This window comes from Labeo rohita, chromosome 22 (assembly GCF_022985175.1).
Source record: "Labeo rohita strain BAU-BD-2019 chromosome 22, IGBB_LRoh.1.0, whole genome shotgun sequence".
NCBI classification, from domain to species: domain Eukaryota; kingdom Metazoa; phylum Chordata; class Actinopteri; order Cypriniformes; family Cyprinidae; genus Labeo; species Labeo rohita.
Window position 1 is genome coordinate 18,935,287 of NC_066890.1, and position 25,862 is coordinate 18,961,148.

Here is a 25,862-nt window from a genome sequence, read left to right on the forward strand (position 1 = left end):
ACCATCCAATGCTACATAACAACCACTGATACACGACATGACCAAAATGAAAAACATGTCGTCAGTTTACACATCCTGCCCTAGTGTCTAGATGTAGGTGAGAGTTTGTGGTTTATTGTTCGTATGCTCACATTTCATTTCTTTTTACAGCTCGAATGATCATAGCAAAAACGTAGATACCCCAAACTAACTTTTTATTGGTATTATACCCTTAGTTTGGATTGACGGTCAACACAAGAATCCATCAACATGCCAAGAAAGTTCTCTGAGAAGCTGTGTGTTTTAACTGTTATATAAAAACAAATAATAATAATAAAAAAAGAGATGAGACTTATTTGTGGCTGGTTGCTTGTAACACATAAGATGAGTGGAACATTAACACTTTGTATGAGCTGTCATTCTTAAAACAGGTGTAAAACCACAGACAAGCTAAACTGTGATGTTCTAATGTAGTGTGACTCGATTAGACTTTGCATTATGAAAAGGTCATAAAGGTTAGACATGTAATTATTAAGTAAATGTAACTATTAATCATTTTATAAACAAAAATGGTACAGAAACCATTTTCACTCAGAATTTAGTACATTTTACAAAGAAACTACAAGCAACACACTGAATCAAACTTATTTTGAAATAGAATGACTGAATAATATATACACACCAATAATCTGTTTTATTTACAACTTTGAATAGTTTTTTACTGTAACAGGTGTGTAGTTGCTGGTGTTTGGCATTTGCAATATGTTACACTGCTACTTGTTCTCCTAATATGCACATTTGGTCTAGGTGCTAACGCACATGCTTTGTAGCTTTGAAGTCCTGTTGTTGTATTTAAAATGGCCATAAAGAAACATTTACGCATAAATCAAATAAGCCTTTAAATGCACAATACAGATTACAGCAGTAGATGTTAATATTACATTAAGACTAAAATACATTTCAGATATTAAGCATGCTAAATCTATAAGACGTAAGATATGTATAGTTCTACTGGATAGCTAAATCTGCAGAGAAATTTATAGTTCAAGGTGAGATTATACATTACATTTATAAAGGTATAAAATGAGAAATAAAGCTGTATGATGTGCATCAAACTTGTATTTATTATTTTGGCAGCTGTAGAACAGCATAAGTGCAGTCGACTTGGCTGGGTCTGAATGTTTTAAGATTTGAAGAATCCACCTCAGTGTACTGAAAAAGCAATGAGGAAAACAGTATTAGCGTTCAGCTAACACACTAACAGAAAAGAGCGTCGGCATTAAGCTAAAACAATACTAGAAAAGAGTATTAGCATATTGCAGCTGTCTTTGTACAGACAAATGGTTCACAACATTGTATCATCAGTTTCATGTCATTTACTTGTGGTTGATTTGATTCTTGAGGTTGTACTTGTGTTTGCTGAAGATCAGTGGTATGATCTTCTGGTGATCGTCTTCTGGATATTTTATGTCCAGCAGCACACACTGTTAATAGTCCTAAAATACATTTGGATTTAAGATTATTTAACAAACAAACAATAAATAAAAACCCAACACAACTTGAATTTAACAAACCTAATACTCACCAATAACCACAATGACCAAAACAACATTCAGCAGACCTAATATGAGAGTGAATGTTTTCCATGGTGTCTGATTCTGCTGTATGTACTGCACTATGGTGTGATTTTGACACTCAGTAAACATAGTTACTTGAGTTGGAGCTGTAAAGAAAATGTATTTTTGTACAATGTCAGTGAACAGCAGTGATTGAATAACGGCGCTATAAATAAACAGCGTTATTTTTTTCAGTAACGAGTAATCAAATGAATTACGGCGTTACCCTTACTGACATGCGGCATTACTATAATCTATTATATTACTATATTCTATTATATTATAATCTATGTTTTAGTTTGTCAGCATACCTGTATTTGACGAGCCGTAAACTCGTTACGTCTCATACACACGAAAAGATACAGAGCGAGAGAGTCTTATACCATGCAGAATTCACGTGCACCATGTAACCAATACTCCTTGTTGTATTTTCCTGTCAACATAATGGAGTTATTTTGGAATTCTTCAGCTTTTAAGAACTGCTGGTTTCTCCGGTAGTAGGCGGAACTAATGCGCAAACGGCAATCTTATTGGCTGGCGCTCAGCTATTATCACACTTGTTTTGATTTCAGCAAATCAATTTGAGCGAACGCAGACAACTTGATTAATATTCATAAACCCAGCAGCTCATAAAGCCTTAGTGCATTTTATATTGTTATTAGTACCAGAATTCGTAGTAGCCACCTCCCTTTTTTTTTTTTTTTTACAGAAACGCCAGCAGTCTTAAAGGGGTCATCGGATGCCCATTTTCCACAAGCTGATATGATTCTTTAGGGTCTTAAAGAAAAGTCTACAACATACTTCGGTTAAAAATGCTCAACGGTTATGTAAAACAACACCCTTTTTACCTTGTCGAAATGAGCTCTGCAAAAATCATCTCATTCTGAGGGGTTGTTCCTTTAAATGCCAATGAGCTCTGCTCGCCCCGCCCCTCTCTTCTGTAAGTGAAGCTGGATCACGAATGATTTGCACGAACATAGAAAGGTATATGTAGATCGGGAGCCGCATTCCCTTCACAAACAAAAGTAAACCACTGCATCTTCAGCGGCTCAGATGTTGGAGTAAATGACGACCACTATGTTTATTATTACATCCAGCAACACAACACCTCAGTCGTTACACAAGATATTCTTGTGTAACTTACAACCCTGCTCCAGCATCGAAACAAGGAGGTCAGACTGTGACAGCTGATCTGAGATAAGACACTCATGTCAACCAACTATCGTGGGAGCGGCCTCTGACAGGCATCTGAGAGTGGCTCGATTTGAGAAAGGGGATATTATTTTTACAGATTAATTAAAAACCACTGCATGGATTTTTATCATTATAGGGTAGATTTGTACATACACTGCCAACACACATTAATGTTCAAACAACATGTATAAGTGAAGTTAGCATCTGATGACCCCTTTAAGTTCAGTCAACATGACAAATATGCATTCATACATGGTTATTCTAATTACTGAAATTCTAATTACTAAAGTTTAATTCTAAATTATCATATCATATTATAATGCTTGACTGACTGATGCTAAATGTACTTTCAGATATATAAAAATCTAAGCCATTAAGCATATATACTGACTAAAATTATAAACGTAACACTTTTGTTTTTGCCCCCATTTTTCATGAGCTGAACTTGTGTACATAGACTTTTTCTATGTACACAAAAGGCCTATTTCTCTCAAATATTCTTCACAAATCTGTCTAAATTTGCACTTCTCCTTTGCCGAGATAATCCATCCACCTCATAGGTGTGGCATATCAAGATGCTGATTAGACAGCATGACTATTGCACAGCTGTGCCTTAGGCTGGCCAAAATAAAAGGCCACTCTAAAATGTGCTTGGGGGGGGGGTCCAAAAACCAGTCAGTGTCTGGTGTGACCACCATTTGCCTCACGCAGTGCAACACATCTCCTTCGCATAGAGTTGATCAGGTTGTTGATTGTGGCCTGTGGAATGTTGGTCCGCTCCTCTTCAATTGCTGTGTGAAGTTGCTGGATATTGGCAGGAACTGAAACACACTGTCGTATACGCAAATCCAAAGCATCCCAAACATGCTGAATGGGTGACATGTCCAGTGATTATGCTGGCCATGCAAGAACTGGGATGTTTTCAGCTTCCAGGGATTGTGTACAGATCCTTGCAACATGGGGCCATGCATTATCATGCTGCAACATGAGGTGATGGTCATGGATGAATGGTACAACAATGGGTCTCAGGATCTCATCACGGTATCTCTGTGCATTCAAAATGCCATCAATAAAATGCACCTGTATTCGTTGTCCATAACATACGCCTGCCCATACCTTAACCCCACCGCCACCTTGGGCCACTTAATCCATAATGTTACATTTACATTTACATTTATTCATTTAGCAGACGCTTTTATACAAAGCGACTTACAAGTGGGGAATACGTCAAGTGATTTGTCCTAAAGAAGCAAATCGACTTAGGAAGTGTTCATAAACAGTCATTGTTCAGATAAGTGAACAATAAGTCTTCAGATAGAAAGGGAAAAGAGTAGAATAAAAAGTTTTTTGTTTTTTTTTTAAGTCAAATAGTTTCGAAAGAGATGAGTTTTCAGCAGTCGCTTGAAAGTTGTTAGGGAGTTGGCATTCCGGATTGCAGTGGGAAGATCATTCCACCAGCCAGGAACGATGTAAGAGAATGTTCTGGACAGTGATTTTGTGCCTCTTTGTAATGGTACAACGAGTTGTCGCTCACTGGTGGATCTCAGACTTCTGGAGTGAGTGTAGATTGGTAGCAATGAGTGGAGGTAGGCGGGCACTGAGCCTGTGGCTGTTCAGTAAGCAAGCATCAGTGAATTTGATGTGAGCCGCAACCGGGAGCCAGTGCAGGGTGATAAAGAAAGGTGTGACATGGGCCCTTTTGGGCTCGTTGAAGACCAGTCGTGCTGTTGCATTCTGAATCATTTGTAGAGGTTTGATTGTGCATGAAGGATGACCGGCTAGAAGAGCATTGCAGTAGTCCAGCCTAGAGATGACCAGGGCCTGGACAAGAAGTTGTGTGGTGCCAGACGCCATCGAATGTGAGCATTTGCCCACTCAAGTCGGTTACGATGACAAACTGCAGTCAGGTCGAGACCCCGAAGAGGATGCCGAGCATGCAGATGAGCTTCCCTAAGATGGTTTCTGGCAGTTTGTGCAGAAATTCTTTGATTATGCAAACCAATTGTTGCAGCAGCTGTCTGGGTGGCTGGTGTGGAGGTCCTGGGCTGGTGTGGTTACACGTGGTCTGCGGTTGTGAGGCCAGTTGGGTGTACTGCCAAATTCTCTGAAACCCCTTTGGAGACGGCTTATGGTAGAGAAATGAACATTCAGTTCATTGGCAACAGCTCTGGTGGACATTCCTGCAGTCAGCATGCCAATTGCACACTCCCTCAAAACTTGTGACATCTGTGGCATTGTGCTGTGTGATAAAACTGCACATTTTAGAGTGCCCTTTTATTGTGGCCAGCCTAAGACACACCTGTGCAATAATCATGCTGTCCAATCAGCATCTTGATATGCCACACCTGTGAGGTGGATGGATTATCTCAGCAAAGGAGAAGTGCTCACTAACACAGATTTAGACAGATTTGTAAACAATACTTGAGAGAAATAGGCCTTTTGTGTACATAGAAAAAGTCTTAGATCTTTGAGTTCCACTCATGAAAAATGGGGGCAAAAACAAAAGTGTTGCGTTTATAATTCTGGTCAGTGTACACAGGATATCAGTTATTTAATATTAGTCTGAAAAAAAAAAATTCATTTCATTTAATTAAATTTCATTATAATGAATTTCATTTATTTAGCACATTTCATATTGAGGGCATCCACGTTATTTGACGTATTTGAACATTTTTTAAAAAATAACACAATCGTTACTTTCCCTGGTAATTAGTTACTTTTATAATGATGTAACTCAGTTACTATTTGTAAGAAGTAACTAGTACCTATAACTAATTACTTTTTTTAAGTAACATGCCCAACGCTGGTGAACACCCAGATTGCACATGCATCTCCAAGATGTCTGGTAAAGATCTCTTGATCTGGAAAGCATCTACTATGTACAAACATCTGGCAGACATCTGTAAGATGCAAATTTTACGTACATTCTAAATCATAAACATCTTTTTAATAGACATCTATTTAACATCTGATAGTAAATGTCCAATAGACATACTGCAGATGAGCAAACTACGCCTCGTGGATGTCTTGCAGATGTAAATACAGACGCCGAGATGTACGTGTATCAGGGCAGCTTCTTTAGACTTCACAGAGCACACCAATCATGTGCCCATCATTTTACCATTATAATTTTATATTTATTTGAGAAAGAGTAAACATGCTCACACATATCAGTCTGCAAATCTGCACAGTAACAGTAAAACCAGTGCAAAGAAAAGATTATCTGTTTTTAGAGAACAACCGTATATCTAAATATACAAAAAACTAAAGAAAAACTGAAAAAAAGATTTTTTTTTGACAGAACATTATTTTGGTTAACAGCATTTTCTTTAACCCTTAAGCACAACAAAATTCAAAGCGTAATTCAAACTATGGGTAAAACGCCTGTAAAAAATCAATATGAACAATTGTTTTTTATTAACTCGGTCATTGGGCCTGATATTTAAATACACAATACTTTTCTTAGAGTGTATACATAGTATATAATATATTGTGACATTCTTATGAAGCAGTAACTGAAGTATCACTCACCAGTGGTGTATAGTCTGGTGCCGCTGCTGAGATGTGAAGTTGTGTCCAAGTTCATACAGTAATAAACTCCTAACTCGTTAATAGTAATGTTATGTATAAACAGATGATGTGCAGATGTCACTGAAAATTTCTGTTTGAATGTTTTGTTGAAGTACAATGCTTTTGGTGGGTTTAAGAAGGAGCGTAATATCAGAACTGGAGGATCCGGTAAATTTAGCAACATCCATGTCACCTCCTTTATGTCAAGATAACAGTTTATGGTCACATTTTGACCCAAATCTGTTAGTTGATTGGTTAAAGACTCTGTAGTTTGACACCATAAGAAAAGATCTGTCCAAGGGAAGAAAGAAAACGAGACAGTATGAACTTCTAAACATCAGAAATCCTCACAATAACCATCATAATACAACGTTTATAATATATATATATAATAGAAAATAAACTCACAGAGAAGAAAGCACATGATCTTCAGGGTCTTAAAATACTTCAGCATGATTCTGTCTTGTTTCTTTCACATGACATTGGAAATGAAACCTTACCTCACAGCTTTCAAACTAACAGAGACATTTTAACCACAATCGAGAGGAAGTTAAGGCAGGTTTGCTCTGACCACACAAGTACGCTGGTGTTTTATTCCCATTAATCATAACCTAAACCATACACACACATATATATGGCTCAGGTTATGATCAGATGGAATAAAACTATTGCTAAGAGTAATAATCTGATATTTCATAATTGTGTTGCCTGAGAAATTAATGATAACTAGAGCAATATGAAGCAGTAGTCTCTTTTATTGTGATCACATTGTAGGTTTTTGCAGGCTTTGGAGAATATAATGTACACTGATTAAAAAAAAAAAAGCCTTTTAAACACAGAAATACATAGGACATTGCTAAAAAGAAACAGATTCTGTATGTTAGATTGTATTTTTTTTTAAATTATGGAAATAGACTGATTTTAGTTCAGTGTACAGTGTGGCCATCTACTGGTCATAACACACAGCTGAGCTTTGTTACACCCAGTGGTTTCACCTTTGGTTTATCACATTGGGTTTATTTTAGTTATTGTGTCAGCTGAGTAGACGTGGGTACCAGAGAGTCTTACGAGTTCAGAGAGATTAATAAGAAATCAGATGCAGCAATAATGGAAAGACGAAGAATATGTGCAATGGCTGTTATAAACAATCAAAGTGAGTTTGATTTATGCCTTTGAGCTGGGGATTGGTTATAAGCATACAGGTTATGAGCAGACAGAAGTTTTCCGTGTGGATGGTCGACTGATGCTGTGAGATTGCTTCAGAGTTCGTTGGGATTACCCGCTGAGTTTTTTAGTGTGCGTCATTAACGAAGTGCTGTTTATTTGTTATTCACCTTAATATTGTGACCTAATATGTCATCAAATGTATTATTAATATAGTTCTTCAATTATGAAAGAAATTATGCAATATTCTGTGTATATTATATGTTTACGGTTTCTTATTTTTAGCCACGTGAAGCTATAATGACTCAGCACCTGTTACGCCGATCGCCTTAGAAACTAATTGCGTTTTATTTGCTTTATTATAGAACCACACACATATCACGAATCTCACGAATAATACAAGTACTATCAGCACACATCCAGCACATCACTACACAGAAGAGGACATACATCTACGGACATCTGCCTGTTCAAGTCTCCGAGTGAGGATTACAATTAGTCCAATCATCTGTCTGCACCTATCCCTCCTTTCAAGTAGACATTTCCCTGAAACTATTGGGACTTATCAGAACTGAGAAGTACCTCACTGCAAGATCTAAGTACCACTCTTTGAGTCCTCTCTGTGCATATTGTTCCCTACCAAAACCATGAAAGTTAAAGCTTACTCGTCATGTCAAGTTAATCCGCAAGAGATGCGTGCCTCCTTGTTTACGGCTCATCTCTGAAGAGGACTCGCATGAGTATTGTTTGGAGTGTTAGGGGTAATAGCATGCAGCTCTTGCGTTCGAGGGCAGCAACTGTGAGCACTGCGATTCACTTCTTTTCCGTGTACTTTGCGTTGGGCTCGCTTTCCCTTTACGAAGTACGAGCCGTTACGCCCTTGTTAAGAACGAACTTTAATCTGGCTGAGGCTCAAGAGACAGGTCCTCTCCTTTCCCTCGTTCTCTTGCCAGATCGGGAGATTTTCGCGCCTGCTTTCAAAGCATGCCCCAGCTTTTCTTCAGATTGGGCAGTGAACGCTGTAACTCTTGCTTCTGTTCTGTTGTGCTCCTCCGGCAATTATTTAAGGAATGAGAAGTTACTTGAGGTGATCACTCGTTCACCAGATTAAAGCTGGACTGGCCAAAGAACAAGAGATCCCCAGATGCTCCAAACTCCAAACTGCAGCGGTTTTGCAGACGTATCATTCAAAAAGATCTGAGCACAGGGAGGCAAGAAGCTCCCCTACCGGGCTCTAGTGTTGGAGTTGTTGGCCACCCAGTCCCAACACGGTCCAGCTCCCCTGAGGCAAGAAGCCCAAAGAGACAGTGTGCAAGTCTTACGCCCCCTTGTAAAGACTGGGGAAAAGCTTGTAGCACTCAACAGCCAAAGAGGAAGCCAGACCTAAAAACAGTTTATGACTGAAAGGAGGTCCTAAGGCAGTGCCCAGGACAATGGGTGTGTCCCTTCGGGGAGGGCCATGGTAAACTGCAACGAGGAAGAAGAGCTCCTTCCTGGCACCCTTAGGGGCTACTGTACAACTTCCACCACCACTGGTGTTTCGGGCGGTCAGCGATCTCCAGTGGGATGTTACATGACTGGTTGTTTCCTGCTGTGTTTCAGGACACCAGACATTTAACATTCCCCCCCAGCAAAATCAGTGTCAGAGTTTTTAAATCAGTCACAATTTGGTACAAAAAGTCAGAAAAATTTGGTAGCGTGGAAGCTACTGCCAAATGTCTCTCCTTGGGTCATTGGGACTGTACAAAAGGGGCTACAGCATACGATTTGCGTATCGTCCTCTGCGTTTCAATGGCGTGGTCTCCACTACCGTGAAACTGGAACAAGCATATTTGTTGGAATTGCAAGCTCTACTGAACAAGGAGGTCGTAGAACATCTCCCCTTCTAGACAGAGAGTCGAGCTGCTATAGCCAGTATTTCTAGTTCCCAGAAATGACAGGGGTTGCGTCCACTCTAGATCTTTGTGGGCTGAACAGCTTTCTAAGAACGTACAAGTTCAGAATGCTGACAATCAATGATTGTTTTCTTCTCTATGGTCTATAGGACCAGCCTGCCGCACCACATACTTGTTGCAAGGGGGCAGCCTTAGTATAGAATGCAGTCTCTAATGCAGTAGGCATTGCATTTATTATTGTGAGAAATTCCTTGTGGACAACAGGGAAGTTTGACACGAAATTGTAATAAGAGTAAACATTTCCTTTTGGATCTAGCATATCACAAATAAAATCTATTCCTTTCTCATGACAGTTCTTAAGGGAATTTGACTTCTTGAGCCATTTCTTTATTCCATAATTTCATAATATATGCTGCTTGGATTTATTGCAGGCGTGCAGATGGCACTAGGGACATGATTCTTAGTGACCTGATCCATCCGGCTCGCTGTCCCTGTCGCCACTCCCTAGTTATTGCCGCCACTGCTTTAGAATCAGTCGCAGACTGACCAGGGCTCTAGACTCATTCTTTCCACAGACCATGCACTTGCACAAATGTGACAACGTTAAATTTTAGCTAAATAAAACATATTTAGAATAAGGCATTAAGTTTTGGTGGGTGATTGGGATACTAAACAATTAACAGTTTAATCATGCATTGCTAGTGTTGACCAGGCAGGCCTTTGTTAAGCTTTGTTAATCGTTGTTTATCCATGATTTCAAATAAGAATCTCCCAATAGCTTTTTTAGTGCAAACCATTAGCCCAAATTATGCAATGTAACTACATTTGGGCATTAGTTAAAGCCCAAATTATGCAAAATAACTGATATGAAATCATTTGCTGACAGCTTTGTCCCCCCCAGTTTAAAAACCCCATCTGCGCTTCTGCTTCTTCTCTAAAGTGAATTGCATTTTTGAGGGCCTAAACATGCTCGAAAACTCACAAAACTTTGCATATGCGTCAGACCTGCCGAAAATTTACATCTGATATGGGTTTCAAAAGTGGGTGTGGCAAAATGGCTTGATAGCGCCACCTATAAAATTTCAACAGAGTGCATGCTATTAATGCCATGAAAGAGGAATTTGTTGTCCTGACCTGAACACATGTAAAGGCCAATATTCTGTTACAATCATAGCGCCACCTACTGGCAACAGAAAATTACTTGTTTTACACTCACTTAAACATGCAATGTCCAATCTGCCCCAAACTTCACATTTGATAAGAGTACTGGCCTGAACATATCTTAAGGCTAATGTTCAGTTTCAATATTAGTGCCAACTGCTGGCAAAAGGATGTATCTTGTTCTACATTTAACATGTTTACATGTTTTACATTTACATTAATGACTGACATGTTCTTACTATATTTACTGTATTTATAAAATTGCAGCTCATGTGGGTTCCAGCTCACGTGGGAATTAATGGTAATGAAGAGGCAGATAAGTTGGCTAAACAAGGAGTAGAGGAGGTGGAGTAGAGCAGCATGATGCTGGAAGTGCAAGCAGAGGAGCTGAACACGCAGCACTGCAGCACTGAGCTTCTGGCTCTGTGGTGGCTGGAAAGGAGAGGGGACTCCGATATGGAAAGAGTTTCTGATCCGAGTCACCAGCGGATGGCATTAATGCACTGACTAAGATGGCTTTGAAGCATTCACTTATTGAAATTAATACAGCTATTAGCAAATCTGAAATCAAGAGAATAATATCATTTGAAGGAAGAAAGATATGGCAAAAGTTATGGAACAGTGGAACAAAAGGAAGGCATCTTCACCGGATTCAGGAGTGTGTAGGAGATGAGAGAATGAGATGTGGTAGTAGGAAGAAAGATGTTATTGTAACAAGAATGAGAATTGGACATTCAGCATTAAATTACAATTCACACAAAATAGGGAAACATGAAACTGGCAGCTGTGATAAATGTGGGAATCCAGAAACAGTAAAGCACATTTTAATAGAATGTGAAGCTTATGAAATAGAAAGAATCAGCTTAATCAAAAATTAGGATTGATGGGATATGACAAAGTGTCACTCGAGACACTATTAAGGAATAGACAAATGCAATCAGGAATTAATGAGGAATTGTTCAATTATTTAAAAAAAGACAGAAAATATGGAAAGAATATAATTTTGTAGTAATTAGTAGGTGATAGGTGTTTTCCTCCCTCTTCCTCTTCTCTTTCTTTTCTACCAGATCTTTGTTCACTCCACACTCCAGTTTGCTAAAAAACATCAGAGGAAGAAGAAGCTCAAACTCTGCACACTGGCAACAGCTGGTCTGTGACTGGAGTGTGCATGGTAGGAAGTAGCGTTGACTACGGAAGTGATCTAGAAATGGAGGATGAATTGTTTGGCGTGGAAAGCAGAGGTAATGGAGATGAATGAAGTGTAGTGGTAAACAGGAAAAGAAAGAAAACTAGTGGAAATGTATTTGAAACAGACGGCGAGAATGGAAGTCGTATGTCAAGGAAAAGAAAAGAAGACTAAGGTAATGACAAAGTTTGCTGCTGGATCTTTGAATGCCATTAATCTGTTGAAGCTGTCTAAAGCACTGAAGGAAATGATCAGAATGATGGAATGTGGTAAGACTTTAAGAGAAGGTAGACTTTTGTTATTCTGTAAAGAGAATAGACAACAAAATGTGGCTATAGGAATAAAATCGATTCTAGGACAAAAAGTTACTTGCTTAATTCCAGAAGAAAAAAGACTAAAAGGATAAAAGGTTAAAGGTTAAAAGGAGTAATATTTGGAATATCTCCTGATGTTCAAGTTGAAACAATAAAGAAAATTTTAACTACAGCGACAGTGTTCAATGTGAAATTATTGATGTGTACCAGGAACAATGAAAACCTTGGCAGTCTAAAAATGAAAAACAAACAGGATGAAAAGCATGAGATAACAAAGATCACAGACAACGTATCATTTGGGACATTCATGGCAGAAGTTGTCAGTTGTTCTGCTCAAACTGATAGCCAGACAGAAAGAATCAAGATAATAATCAAAGCAGCCGAAAATTGTTTGGAGATAAAAGGTATTTCTGTAGACATGATAAATGATAATCTAAAAGCATATGTTACAAACTCGCAAGCAGGATGTGGTGGATCATAATAGTGTTTTCTATTTTACAGTGGAATGCCAGAAGTCTTATTGCAAATGGTCAAGAATTTAAGCAATATATCTCCAAGAAAGAAAGTAGCCCTGATATAATATGTGTACAAGAAACTTGGCTTAAGCCACAGTTAAATTTTACATTACAAGGATATACAATCATACGGAAAGATATGAAAATAGGGAACAGAGGCAGGGTAGCTACTTTCATTAAACAAGGGATTGGGTTTAGAAATATTGTAAGAGATGTGGAGCAATAGGTAGTAGTAGTGGAAGTTTGGGAAGGGTCACAAAGTTATAAAGTAATCAATTAATCCATGCGAGAAGTTGAGTTTAAATGTGTTTGGAAAATATTGGCAGGAAAATTTGGTGTGGTGATTTTAATGATCACAGTATGTTGTGGGGGAATAATAAAACCCCCGGTTTAATGCCCCGGACCCGCCTAGAAGGATCCAGGTTCAACCACTTGTGTCTAACAAAATCTTCTGTGAGCATGATGTGAGCTCCCACCCACTACCACTAGCCCCTGATGTTTTGGCACCAGCCCCGGATGTTTTAAAATCCTAGAAACGCCCCTGGCTACACACATGCTCGTCTTAGAGACTATTCATGTAAATAAATTTGGTTTTGTCTTAAGTAAACCTAAACAGCTGGGAGAAACACTGACGCGCCAAAATATTTAATCTGTGCGTCAGATCTTAAAGCGACAGCAGCGTAAACCTGCAGCCGCCGACCGCGTCATAAATATCAATCAAACAACAAAAGAAAAAAAAGAAAATCACTCACTTTTCTTGACTGAATTACTTATTAACTTTAGTAAGAATAATGTTTAATGTATACAGTGAAGATTTTGCAGTGTTTTATTTTAACATTTATTACTTTAAGAAATGTCTGTAGTCTATTTCTGTGATAGCCTTTAGATAGACCTACCTAAAAAAATCTATTTTTAAAAAGATTCTATTTTAAAAAAATATTATTTTATTTGTATTTTTGATTAATATATTTATTTATCCTTTTGTTTGTAAGTAATAGGCCTACTTGGAGTGTTTACTTGTTTTCAGTAAGCTTGAGAATGTTTTACTTACATTAGTTGATTAGTTTTTGCTGTATTAAAATTATTATTATTTTTTTTAAACATGGTGGCAGCTTCTAGCTTCAAAGAAAAATAATTTTTCTAACATCTTTGCAGCAATAGTTTTAATGGATCCAAAACCACCTTGGGTGTGCATGATTTTCTAATAATTCAATGGCACATCATCAGTTTTTCTTTATATAATGTAATTTATTGTAATTAACTATAAATGCATTCAAAAATAAAATGGATGTGAGTTTGCTGTGACTTATGGAAAGTATATATAGGGCTTTATACACAGTGTATACCATTGTAAAGACTAGGTTTATTCCCTCACAGCCTCATTTTCATCCAAGAAAAAAAAAGTCATATAAAACCCAAAACATACACAGCCACAATCATAAATAAAAGAGGCGCATTTTCTGCTTGTTGTCTGTGATCTTTTCAGTCCCCAAACTCAGTCCTGGTCTTTGCTTTAGCTCCAACATGCCTTAACACATCTGCCAGGGGGTTTCTAGTATGCCTAGTAAAAGCTTGATTAGCTGGTTCAGGTGTGTCTAATTGGGGCTGGAGCTAAACTCTGTAGGACACCGGCCCTCCAGGACCAAGTTTTGGCACCCGTGGGTTAAAACAATGTTAAGATTCCAACAAACAGTAGTGTTTCCTTGGACTCGGACTCGACTCGGACTCGTCTCGGACTCGATTGGTTAAAGAGTCGGACTCGACTTACGTGGACTCAACCCAACACTACTATAATTCCTGATAATAATTTGTAGTCTGTGTTTAAAAGTGTAAAGGGTCTTAAATGATCAAGTAATCTCTTATATATAATTTGGAATTAGTATTATCAAGCCTTGCTTAATACTCGTTATTGATTCTTTCTTTTCTATGCATTCTTGTATCACTTTGAATAACATATATCTAATCCGTAACATCCATATATATATACCCCTCACAGTTGACATGAAGGGCAAAATTAGCTATATAGACCAAAACCACTTTTTTGCACCAGGCTGTAAACATTTTTTTTTCTGCTGTAAAGCTGGCCATTTTAACATGGGGAGTCTATGGGATTGACTCCCTTTTGCAGCCAGTCTCTAGCGGCCAGTTGTAGTCACTTCCGTGTTGGCTTCAAGAGGGAGACCGGGAGGTTGCCGCTTGGTGGCTAGAAGGGATACTCCTCCGACCGGAAACTAACAATGAAATGAATTTTTCTACCTATTAGATTGTTTTTTTTTTTTTTTTTTTTTTTTTTTTTTCAACGTCTACACCTACCTCAACCCTAAACTTAGCCGTTACTATAATATAAAAACAGTTTTATTGTTGTACGTGGGACAAAAATAACGTTAGATGATTGATGTGCGCATGCCCAGTAGCCAGAGCTGTAACCCTTCTAGCCTTAACCGAAGAAGGCGGAGCATCTGTTGTTATGTTTTGTTAAGCCGTTCGGTGTTGTAAACAAAAATAAACGCTTCAGCGTCAGAAATTTTGTTTTCATCACTAACAATTTTACAATATTACAATAAGCCTGATCGCCCTGAGCGAAGCAAGAGAAAACGAATATCGAATGTGAAAACAATGTAAGCCAGATCTCTAGAAGTAAACAAAAACAAAGCAAAAACCGAAAACGAAACAAAAAGCGAAAGTATAGGCCGTGTTGAATGTAAGATCACCAATTGTATTGGCATAAACGGAATAAGTGAAAAAACTGAACACGTCGGTTAGGCCGTCAACATGGAAATAAGGTAAGTTTTTTCCTCAGTTCACCATAATGTCCAAACTCAGGGTGTCTGCGGGTCCTCAGAAAGTCTTAAAATGTCTTAAATTCAGATTCGATGGGTCTTAAATATTTTTGGTCACATTACCGCTAAAATACCTTAGGTCGTACAGACCTAATGACTGTTTACAATCATTGGACAGACCAAATTTTTTTTTTTTGCCTCCTCTCCACATTTGTTGTGCGTCATCAGACAGAATCGCAGTTGCAGAATACAGGTCAAACTCCCTTTTTCAGAATATAATGTTCGCAATAGTAAGGATGATAAATACAGATAGGTATATAGTTTTTTTTTTCACTTGCCTGACCGGACAAAGAGCCTGATTAAAACTTAAGTGCATCGAAACATTGCATACATTATCAGCGAATGATAATGGATAGTGTATTTCTGGTATTAAAATCGCGCTTCCTGTCTCTTTGTGAGAGCGTAAATGAGCGTAAAAACACGCATAAAGAAACTCAGAAGAAACACGCTGAGGTAAACATTCAATAGTTTAGCCAATAGTTTTAGGTAAAATAGTTTAGCCTGTTTATAACATGATTTTGTTCAGTAACATACCAAGGGAGCTATTTTGCTGAATATTGTCACAATTGCAAATGTTACATTGATTTTAGTTCAATAAACAAGTATTTAGTCAAGTAGCTATTAAGTTACTCTAGACACAATATTTACTGTTTTCTGTGTTTCTTATAATATATTGAGAACATTTCACTAATAAAATTAAGAAATAATTTTTACCTGTTTTTTTAAGGAAATGAGTGCAATTTTTAGGCTTAATTTGAGGAACAATTTAGGCTAAAAATTTGAGGAAAAAAGGCTTCATATTTATTTTAAGAGAATTGGTCCAATTATCCGGGTTTGATTGAGTCACCTTCATTTGAATCTCAACAACGGCAGTGATCAGACGGCATTTTGAAGGAGCAGACGAACAGTATAAAATGTTAAGAGGTAAGTTAAGCGCCTTACTAATTTTTACATTTTATTTTGATTTCTTAAATAAGCTCCTCAGGACACCGCTTATTCACACTAGTACAGGAATTGTTTTACACTGATTTTTGAATCTGAACGACAGTGATCATTTTGGCATGTGGGACAGTGACTATGTTGAACCAGGTGTTTTAAAATATCTTAATATCTTAAACATAAGTACGTTCCTCATGTAAAAAAATTTCTTGCACTAGTGTCAGCAATATAAATGAAATAAATTAAACATTGTGAACATTTCTGAAAACATCCTGTCTGCCATTAGCCATGGTATACTTGAGTTTGTTGTAGTGTCAGTCTCCACAGTTCACTGAAACAAGTTTTGGGGAGTTAGTGTTTTAATATGTTACAAAGATATGAACCTAGAAATGGTTTACTGTACTTCCTTGATATATCTGCATTTTAAGTTCTTATGAGGAAAAACTTTTTTGAACATCTTACACAAATTAACTGCATAAATAACAGATCTTCATAATAAAATATGTTATGTCTGTTTTACAGTGTGACAATGAGGATGTGCAGCAAAGTCTACTGCAGCATGTAATGAAAATTGCTGTCTGCAAGAAGGATGACCAGGAGGACTTTAGCATTGTCTTGGAGGGTGTGCAAGTCATGACTGGCTTGGGAAATCTGACTAGAGCCTGCACAGTTCTTTTTGGATTCACATATGCACTAAACCTCACCTATCCCAAACAACTGAGGAACACGTTTGAGGCCTTTCAGTCGCTCTTGGAACTGGATGTTTGCAGGTTTTCCCCCAAATTACAATCTCTCAAAAACACAAAACACAAAAACTTGCGTGTTAGATTGTGAGAGACACATTCCATTGTTACCAAGTTTTGGTGAAAATGCTTAGCACTGGTTGAGGTTTTGAGATTGTTCTACAGCTTGTTCTACAACAGGTTATCTGGTTTTATGCTATCTGCACAAGTTATCTCAGGTTTTAGTACAGAATGTGACTATTCCCACAAAAAAAGATGTTAGCATATAATGCTAAACAGTTGATTTCAATGACATATAAATTGTCAGTTACAAACTGTTTTACAATCTTAAAACTGCTGTAAATGTTATATACACTATTTTACAAAGTGTTTAATATTTTGATACCAGTGAAACATGGAATGAAAGCATGTTTAACACCAAAATGCATTATGTATTCATTTTATTATAAAATGTTTTTATATTATTAAGTAATTTTCCTTAATACATATGAGTACATTTTGTTTTATCTGCTTAAACTAAAAAAGATTATTCCACTAATAATGTTAAAATCATCATGTGTCTGGCTAAATAATTTAGATGATTTGTTCAAGTAGATTCTGCTAGGGAAAAAATCAAGCCGTAAATACTACTTAAAAATAATATGCGTCTGGCTAAATAATTTAGGATTTTTTACATGATTTATTCGAGTAAATTCTTCTAAAAAAATCAAGTCTTAAAAACTGCTTAAAAATAATATGTGTAATATTGTTACCATATTTTTTTTAAGTAGATAGCACATAAGATTTTTTACAGTGTTCCAAAAACAGAGGTAACTTTCAGGCTATGTAAATAGCCATAGCAACTTGATCTCTGAAGATAACCTGCTCCGGAGTAGGTTATGTTTCAGGGTTATCTTATTTCAGAGCGATTTTCTGGGACTCGAACCTGCAACCTTTCAGTTACAAGCCCAACATTTCTTATTTGAATATTCATATAGGTATTTAAAACATCTCATAACATGATTTCTTGCAGTTTTCACTTTACAGTGTAAATTATCTAATCTGACTTGTAACAGCCCTATAGAAGAGAAGAGCAGTTTGGAAGTGGCCAAAACCCCTCTAAAACCAGCCTGCTGACCAGCAATGACCAGCCTGGATGACCAGATAAAACCAGCCAACCAACCCCCCCTTTTTTTTTTAGCTGGTTCTAACAGTGGAAGAAGGAAATCATTAAGCAAATGGGACCACAACATACTTTTATACTTTTAGGACTTACTATTTGTGTATTTTCTTTGACATTGACTAAATCTTGACTTTGTTTTTACAGGTATTTACAAATGCTACCTGTGTTTCTGTTAATAAATGGAGGTGAGCACAAAATCAACTATTTGAAAAGCAAATACTACTTGTTTGCCTACTAAACTAAGTTTGCTTCTTTTATGTTCTGTTTTCTCTTCGTTCAGTTTCTCTGCAGGACACCGTTGTGGGTTCCATTGGAGGATCTGCTGTTTTACTGTGTTCCTCAAAAGAACCTCAGCTTACAATTCAGGACGTAGAAGTGCAATGGAGACACAACAACTGGAATGTGTATGCCATTATAAAAGATAAAGTCGCTATGGAAGAACAGGATGCAGAGTGCAGGAACAGAACTGAAAGTTTCCCTGTGGAGTATGTGAGAGGAAACTTCTCACTCAAACTCAACAACCTTCAATACTCTGAAGGAGAATACAAGTGTTACATCTCAGAGGACTCCATAATACAAAATATAATAACTGTTGAGCTTTTGATTAAAGGTGTGTAAAACCAAATTAATGTCTCATAATTTGCAATTTAATAGAGTCACATTATCCGAATGCTGTAATTACCACATTGTTGTTGACACTAACTATAGTTATTTTTCAACCAACATTCTACTGTAGAAAAATTATGAAAAGATGCTCTTGTGTTTTTTGTGTGTGTGTTTTCTCTAACTTTTGTTATTCTTTTGTTATCCAGAGAGAGCAACAAGACAAAACTCCAATGAAGGAACAAAACCAAGACCAGAGATGACTGTAATGATCAGTTTCGTTCTGTGTATTGGCATTATATTTTCACTGGCTGTAAGTTCATTCAGCAATGTAACAGCATGATCAAAGTATTTCATATCGTAAATAAATCACAGCCTTTAATTAAACACTCTAATGATGAATATGTTACCGAATTCTGCCACAGGAGTTTTAATGTAATTCACTGCACCCGAAAAAAGGAAGAGGGGCTGGCAAAGCAATCTTCTTTCATCTCTCTGCGGTGACTCCCTGCAACATGAGTGTAGAATACACGGAGGATGTTTCCGTGACTTGTAATAAAACCTAAACTCTTCCCTGCACTTTTTTTTTTTTTTTTTTTGCACTTAAACCGATTAAAGATGAAGACACTAAAACACTGACTATATGTTTTATGTGTGTTTTTCAATGCTTCTCCAAGTAATAAATAAAGTATATGAGTGATACAGTGCTAACTGGCATTTATTACAGTGCAGAAGCAATAAGATATATTTTCTGACTTTTTCTGTGATAAAAATGGAAAAAGTGTTTGTAGTATATTAATCATGAAGTTGTCATTAGTAAAATATATATCAAAAATATTATAGAATACAAATGATTGGTTGTTGTCCAGCAGTGTATTCTATTTATTTTATTGCCCTCTGGATATAAAACTATCTATATGCTGCGTTATCTTTATTTAGGGATCAAATATTTTGTGGCTCCATGTGAATTTTATTCGGTGGGAAAGGGGCCAAAATGGCTCTTTTGATGTTGAAGGTTGCAGACCACTACTTTAGTGGGACGGATTGCACACAATATTATATATTATTACAATAAAGTTTATATAGACACAGATATTTAACTTCTGTTTTAACACTTATGTTACTGATTGAGCAAGCTGGTTGTTTATGCAAAGCAAGAATTTCACACTTATTAATATTTAACATAACGCCTCAACTTTCGGTTCCAAAAACAGAGGTAACTTTCAGGCTATGTAAGTAGCCATAGCAACTTGCTCTCTGAAGATAACCTGCTCCAGAGTAGGTTATGTTTCAGGGTTATCTTATTTCAGAGCGATTTTCTATAATGTATTTTTATAAAAATAGATATCTGATATGACTTATATAATTAGCATCAAACAAACATATAATTCTTATTCTTAAAGATTAAAGCTTAAACAATATATATATATATATATATATATATATATTGCACAACCACCAATTAGGTTGCAATATGCACCAAATATGTAAATGACCTTTTGAATGATAGAGGAAGAAAGAAGCTGTGTGGCTCGCTTTATCTTAGCATCTGTTTCTATAGGGAAAGGAAAGGAAGGAAAGGACATGATGTGTGGCGAAGTATGGTGACCCATACTCGGAATTTGTGCTCTGCATTTAACCCATCCAAGTAGCACAGTAGTGAGTAGTGAACAAACACGCACCTGGAGCAGTGAGCAGTCATATTGCTATCGCTGCAGCGCCCTGGGAGCAGTTGGTGGTTGTGCTATATATATATATATATATATTATTTTTATTATTTTTTTATTTATTTTTTTTTTTTTAAAGTTTGTTGCCTCAAGGCAACATTGTACCACAATGGACAAAATGAAACATTTGATATTTTCATGCAGAAAAAAAAAAAATATATATATATATATATATTTTAAACATCAATTTCTTTAATCAAACATTTGAACACACAGATTTATCACAATTTTGATGTTTTGCACATCTCATATTTAACAAAAAGTAAGATTTCATACCCACGTTGCTTTCAGGCAACACTGTACCATCATGGATCACAAGTATAACCAGACTATCATATGTGATGTACCAAAACATTATAATTAGTGTTGTTTCAAAGTAAAAAAAAATCAAATTATCATAACCTTATGCTAATATGCACCTTATCCTTACAAGCATGCACATACACACACAAGCACATGCATGTAAAATCTCCTTCCTCCCTAATGACTCCTCACTGCTTGTAAAAGCTGAGGAAGCACTTCCTCTCAACAGAATGTGTGCAGATATTTTATATGAATTACAATTAAGCCTGCTGACCAACTATGACCAGCCTGGATGACTAGTTTTTTTCAGCTGGCTCTAACAGTGAAAGAAGGAAATCATTAAGCAAATGAATTACTATTTGTGTATTTTCTTTGCCATTGACTAAATCTTGACTTTGTTTTTACAGGTATTTACAAATGCTACCTGTGTTTCTGTTAATAAATGGAGGTGAGCACAAAATCAACTATTTGAAAAGCAAATACCTACTTGTTTGCCTACTAAACTAAGTTTGCTTCTTTTATGTTCTGTTTTCTCTTCGTTCAGTTTCTCTGCAGGACACTGTTGTAGGTTTCATTGGAGGATCTGCTGTTTTACTGTGTTCCTCAAAAGAACCTCTGCTTACAATTCAAGACGTAGAAGTGCAATGGAGACACAACAACTGGAATGTGTATGCCATTATAAAAGATAAAGTCGCTATGGAAGAACAGGATGCAGAGTACAGGAACAGAACTGAAAGTTTCCCTGCGGAGTATGTGAGAGGAAACTTCTCACTCAAACTCAACAACCTTCAATACTCTGATGAAGGAGAATACAAGTGTTACATCTCAGAGGACTCCATAATAAAAAATATAATAACTGTTGAGCTTTTGATTAAAGGTGTGTAAAATCCAATTACTGTCATAATTTGTCATTTCAGAGTCACATTATCCGAATGCTGTAATTACCACATTGTTGTTGACACTAACTATAGTTATTTTTCAACCAATGTTCTACTGTAGAAAAATTCTGAAAGGATGCTCTTGTGTTTTTGTGTGTGCGTTTTCTCTAACTTTTGTAATTCTTTTGTTATCCAGAGAGAGAAACAAGACAAAACTCCAACGAAGGAACAAAACCAAGACCAGAGATGACTGTAATGATCAGTTTCGTTCTGTGTATTGGCATTATATTTTCACTGGCTGTAAGTTCATTCAGCAATGTAACAGCATGATCAAAGTATTTCATATCGTAAATAAATCGCAGCCTCTAATTAAACACTCTAATGATGAATATGTTACCGAATTCTGCCACAGGAGTTTTAATGTAATTCACTGCACCCGAAAAAAGGAAGAGGGGCTGGCAAAGCAATCTTCTTTCATCTCTCTGCGGTGACTCCCTGTAACATGAGTGTAGAATACACGGAGGATGTTTCCGTGACTTGTAATAAAACCTAAACTCTTCCCTGCACTTTTTTTTTTTTGCACTTAAACCGATTAAAGGTGAAGACACTAAACCATTGACAATATTTGTTTTATGTGTGTTTTTCAATGCTTCTCCAAGTAATAAATAAAGTATATGAGTGATACAGTGCTAACTGGCATTTATTACAGTGCAGAAGCAATAAGATATATTTTCTGACTTTTTCTGTGATAAAAATGGAAAAAGTGTTTGTAGTATATTAATTAATCATGAAGTTGTCATTAGTAAAATATATATCAAAAATATTATAGAATACAAATGATTGGTTGTTGTCCAGCAGTGTATTCTATTTATTTTATTGCCCTCTGGATATAAAACTATCTATATGCTGCGTTATCTTTATTTAGGGATCAAATATTTTGTGGCTCCATGTGAATTTTATTCGGTGGGAAAGGGGCCAAAATGGCTCTTTTGATGTTGAAGGTTGCAGACCACTACTTTAGTGGGACGGATTGCACACAATATTATATATTATTACAATAAAGTTTATATAGACACAGATATTTAACTTCTGTTTTAACACTTATGTTACTGATTGAGCAAGCTGGTTGTTTATGCAAAGCAAGAATTTCACACTTATTAATATTTAACATAACGCCTCAACTTTCGGTTCCAAAAACAGAGGTAACTTTCAGGCTATGTAAGTAGCCATAGCAACTTGCTCTCTGAAGATAACCTGCTCCAGAGTAGGTTATGTTTCAGGGTTATCTTATTTCAGAGCGATTTTCTATAATGTATTTTTATAAAAATACATATCTGATATGACTTATATAATTAGCATCAAACAAACATATAATTCTTATTCTTAAAGATTAAAGCTTAAACAATATATATATATATATATATATATATATATTGCACAACCACCAATTAGGTTGCAATATGCACCAAATATGTAAATGACCTTTTGAATGATAGAGGAAGAAAGAAGCTGTGTGGCTCGCTTTATCTTAGCATCTGTTTCTATAGGGAAAGGAAAGGAAGGAAAGGACATGATGTGTGGCGAAGTATGGTGACCCATACTCGGAATTTGTGCTCTGCATTTAATCCATCCAAGTAGCACAGTAGTGAGTAGTGAACAAACACGCACCTGGAGCAGTGAGCAGTCATATTGCTATCGCTGCAGCGCCCTGGGAGCAGTTGGTGGTTGTGCTATATATATATTATTATTATTTTGTTTAAGCTTTAATCTTTAACCCTCTACGGTACGCAGTGTGGTATCAATGAGGAAAAAAATGGTTTGTGATGTTTTTCCTGCTTAAAATTGGACACTATAACAATATCAATAAATATTTTTATTATTTTTTTATTTATTTATTTTTTTAAAAGTTTGTTGCCTCAAGGCAACATTGTACCACAATGGACAAAATGAAACATTTGATATTTTCATGCAGAAAAAAAAAAAAAAAAAAAAAAAAAAAAATATATATATATATATATATATATATATATATTTTAAACATCAATTTCTTTAATCAAACATTTGAACACACAGATTTATCACAATTTTGATGTTTTGCACATCTCATATTTAACAGAAAGTAAGATTTCATACCCACGTGTTGCTTTCAGGCAACACTGTACCATCATGGATCACAAGTATAACCAGACTATCATATGTGATATACCAAAACATTATAATTAGTGTTGTTTCAAAGTAAAAAAAAATCAAATTATCATAACCTTATGCTAATATGCACCTTATCCTTACAAGCATGCACATACACACACAAGCACATGCATGTAAAATCTCCTTCCTCCCTAATGACTCCTCACTGCTTGTAAAAGCTGAGGAAGCACTTCCTCTCAACAGAATGTGTGCAGATATTTTATATGAATTACAATTAAGCCTGCTGACCAACTATGACCAGCCTGGATGACTAGTTTTTTTCAGCTGGCTCTAACAGTGAAAGAAGGAAATCATTAAGCAAATGAATTACTATTTGTGTATTTTCTTTGCCATTGACTAAATCTTGACTTTGTTTTTACAGGTATTTACAAATGCTACCTGTGTTTCTGTTAATAAATGGAGGTGAGCACAAAATCAACTATTTGAAAAGCAAATACCTACTTGTTTGCCTACTAAACTAAGTTTGCTTCTTTTATGTTCTGTTTTCTCTTCGTTCAGTTTCTCTGCAGGACACTGTTGTGGGTTTCATTGGAGGATCTGCTGTTTTACTGTGTTCCTCAAAAGAACCTCAGCTTACAATTCAAGATGTAGAAGTGCAATGGAGACACAACAACTGGAATGTGTATGCCATTATAAAAGATAAAGTCGCTATGGAAGAACAGGATGCAGAGTACAGGAACAGAACTGAAAGTTTCCCTGCGGAGTATGTGAGAGGAAACTTCTCACTCAAACTCAACAACCTTCAATACTCTGATGAAGGAGAATACAAGTGTTACATCTCAGAGGACTCCATAATACAAAATATAATAACTGTTGAGCTTTTGATTAAAGGTGTGTAAAATCCAATTACTGTCATAATTTGTCATTTCAGAGTCGCATTATCCGAATGCTGTAATTACCACATTGTTGTTGACACTAACTATAGTTATTTTTCAACCAATGTTCTACTGTAGAAAAATTATGAAAGGATGCTCTTGTGTTTTTGTGTGTGTGTGTTTTCTCTAACTTTTGTAATTCTTTTGTTATCCAGAGAGAGAAACAAGACAAAACTCCAACGAAGGAACAAAACCAAGACCAGAGATGACTGTAATGATCAGTTTCGTTCTGTGTATTGGCATTATATTTTCACTGGCTGTAAGTTCATTCAGCAATGTAACAGCATGATCAACAAAGTATTTCATGTCATAAATAAATCGCAGCCTCTAATTAAACACTCTAATGATGAATGTGTTACAGAACTCTGCCACAGGAGTTTTTATGTAATTCACTACACCCGAAAAAAGGAAGAGGGGCTAGAAAAGCAATCTTCTTTCATCTCTCTGCGGTGACTCCCTGTAACATGAGTGTAGAATACACGGAGGATGTTTCCGTGACTTGTAATAAAACCTAAACTCTTCCCTGCACTTTTTTTTTTTTTGCACTTAAACCGATTAAAGATGAAGACACTAAAACACTGACTATATGTTTTATGTGTGTTTTTCAATGCTTCTCCAAGTAATAAATAAAGTATATGAGTGATACAGTGCTAACTGACATAGCTTTTATTACAGTGCAGAAGCAATAAGATATATTTTCTGACTTTTTCTGTGATTTATGCACATTTTATTGATGCAAAGATGTTTATTTGTTTATAATGTTTACAGTTACTAAATTGTCACCGGCTATAGAGACTACTGAACAGACATTTAGAAGTTTATTTTTAAATGCAAAGTATTGAAAGTCAAAAACGAAATGTTAGCATTTTTACAACACTATAAGGGCCAGATTTACAAACAGCTTGTGCCAGCTCAAACCACCTTTTGGTGTTAAAATAGTGCTGTCAGGATTTACTAGTGAAGAACTAGCACTAAGAAGGTGTGGACATG

General features: G+C 36.4%; 2 protein-coding genes across 16 annotated transcripts; one reads left to right on the forward strand and one right to left on the reverse strand.

The window, feature by feature from the left end:
- Nucleotides 1–93: 93 nt before the first annotated feature.
- On the reverse strand, nt 94–6,942 carry LOC127153904 (uncharacterized). 2 transcript variants are annotated; one of them, XM_051095196.1, is made up of 5 exons: nt 6,768–6,942; nt 6,321–6,650; nt 1,565–1,702; nt 1,360–1,475; nt 94–1,191 (listed from the first exon to the last, which is right to left on the reverse strand). In XM_051095196.1, the coding sequence occupies exons 1-5, from the start codon at nt 6,811–6,813 to the stop codon at nt 1,105–1,107; spliced, it is 717 nt and encodes a 238-aa protein (XP_050951153.1). In that variant the 5' UTR covers nt 6,814–6,942; the 3' UTR covers nt 94–1,104. The 2 variants fall into 2 exon arrangements, with proteins under 2 accessions (XP_050951153.1, XP_050951154.1); XM_051095197.1 differs by lacking the exon at nt 1,565–1,702.
- An 8,086-nt stretch (nt 6,943–15,028) lies between these two features.
- Nucleotides 15,029–25,520, forward strand: LOC127153902 (ICOS ligand). 14 transcript variants are annotated; one of them, XR_007825367.1, is made up of 6 exons: nt 15,029–15,377; nt 18,423–18,463; nt 18,559–18,888; nt 19,091–19,194; nt 22,202–22,387; nt 25,434–25,520. XR_007825367.1 is itself a non-coding variant. In XM_051095184.1 (6 exons), the coding sequence occupies exons 2-6, from the start codon at nt 16,938–16,940 to the stop codon at nt 25,258–25,260; spliced, it is 711 nt and encodes a 236-aa protein (XP_050951141.1). In that variant the 5' UTR covers nt 15,654–16,358; nt 16,896–16,937; the 3' UTR covers nt 25,261–25,514. The 14 variants fall into 14 exon arrangements, 12 of the variants coding, with proteins under 12 accessions (XP_050951151.1, XP_050951150.1, XP_050951149.1 ...); XR_007825366.1 differs by lacking the exons at nt 18,559–18,888; nt 19,091–19,194 and adding exons at nt 21,456–21,788; nt 21,986–22,089 and having other exon boundaries at nt 25,434–25,517; XM_051095184.1 differs by lacking the exons at nt 15,029–15,377; nt 18,423–18,463; nt 18,559–18,888; nt 19,091–19,194; nt 22,202–22,387 and adding exons at nt 15,654–16,358; nt 16,896–17,143; nt 24,359–24,399; nt 24,496–24,828; nt 25,028–25,131 and having other exon boundaries at nt 25,234–25,514.
- Nucleotides 25,521–25,862: the final 342 nt, after the last annotated feature.

Bases quoted from the DNA above. Each gene is read 5' to 3' on its own strand.
- LOC127153904 (XM_051095196.1), bottom strand. From the start codon at position 6,813: ATGCTGAAGTATTTTAAGACCCTGAAGATCATGTGCTTTCTTCTCT. The intron at 1,703-6,320 runs GTGAGTGATACT...TTTTCTTTACAG, and splicing joins CACCAGACTATACACCACTG to CTCCAACTCAAGTAACTATG. The intron at 1,192-1,359 runs GTAAATGACATG...TTGCTTTTTCAG, and splicing joins AAGAATCAAATCAACCACAA to TACACTGAGGTGGATTCTTC.
- LOC127153902 (XM_051095183.1), top strand. From the start codon at position 16,881: ATGTCTGTTTTACAGTGTGACAATGAGGATGTGCAGCAAAGTCTACTG. The intron at 17,144-24,358 runs GTTTTCCCCCAA...TTGTTTTTACAG, and splicing joins TTGGAACTGGATGTTTGCAG to GTATTTACAAATGCTACCTG. The intron at 24,400-24,495 runs GTGAGCACAAAA...CTCTTCGTTCAG, and splicing joins GTTTCTGTTAATAAATGGAG to TTTCTCTGCAGGACACTGTT.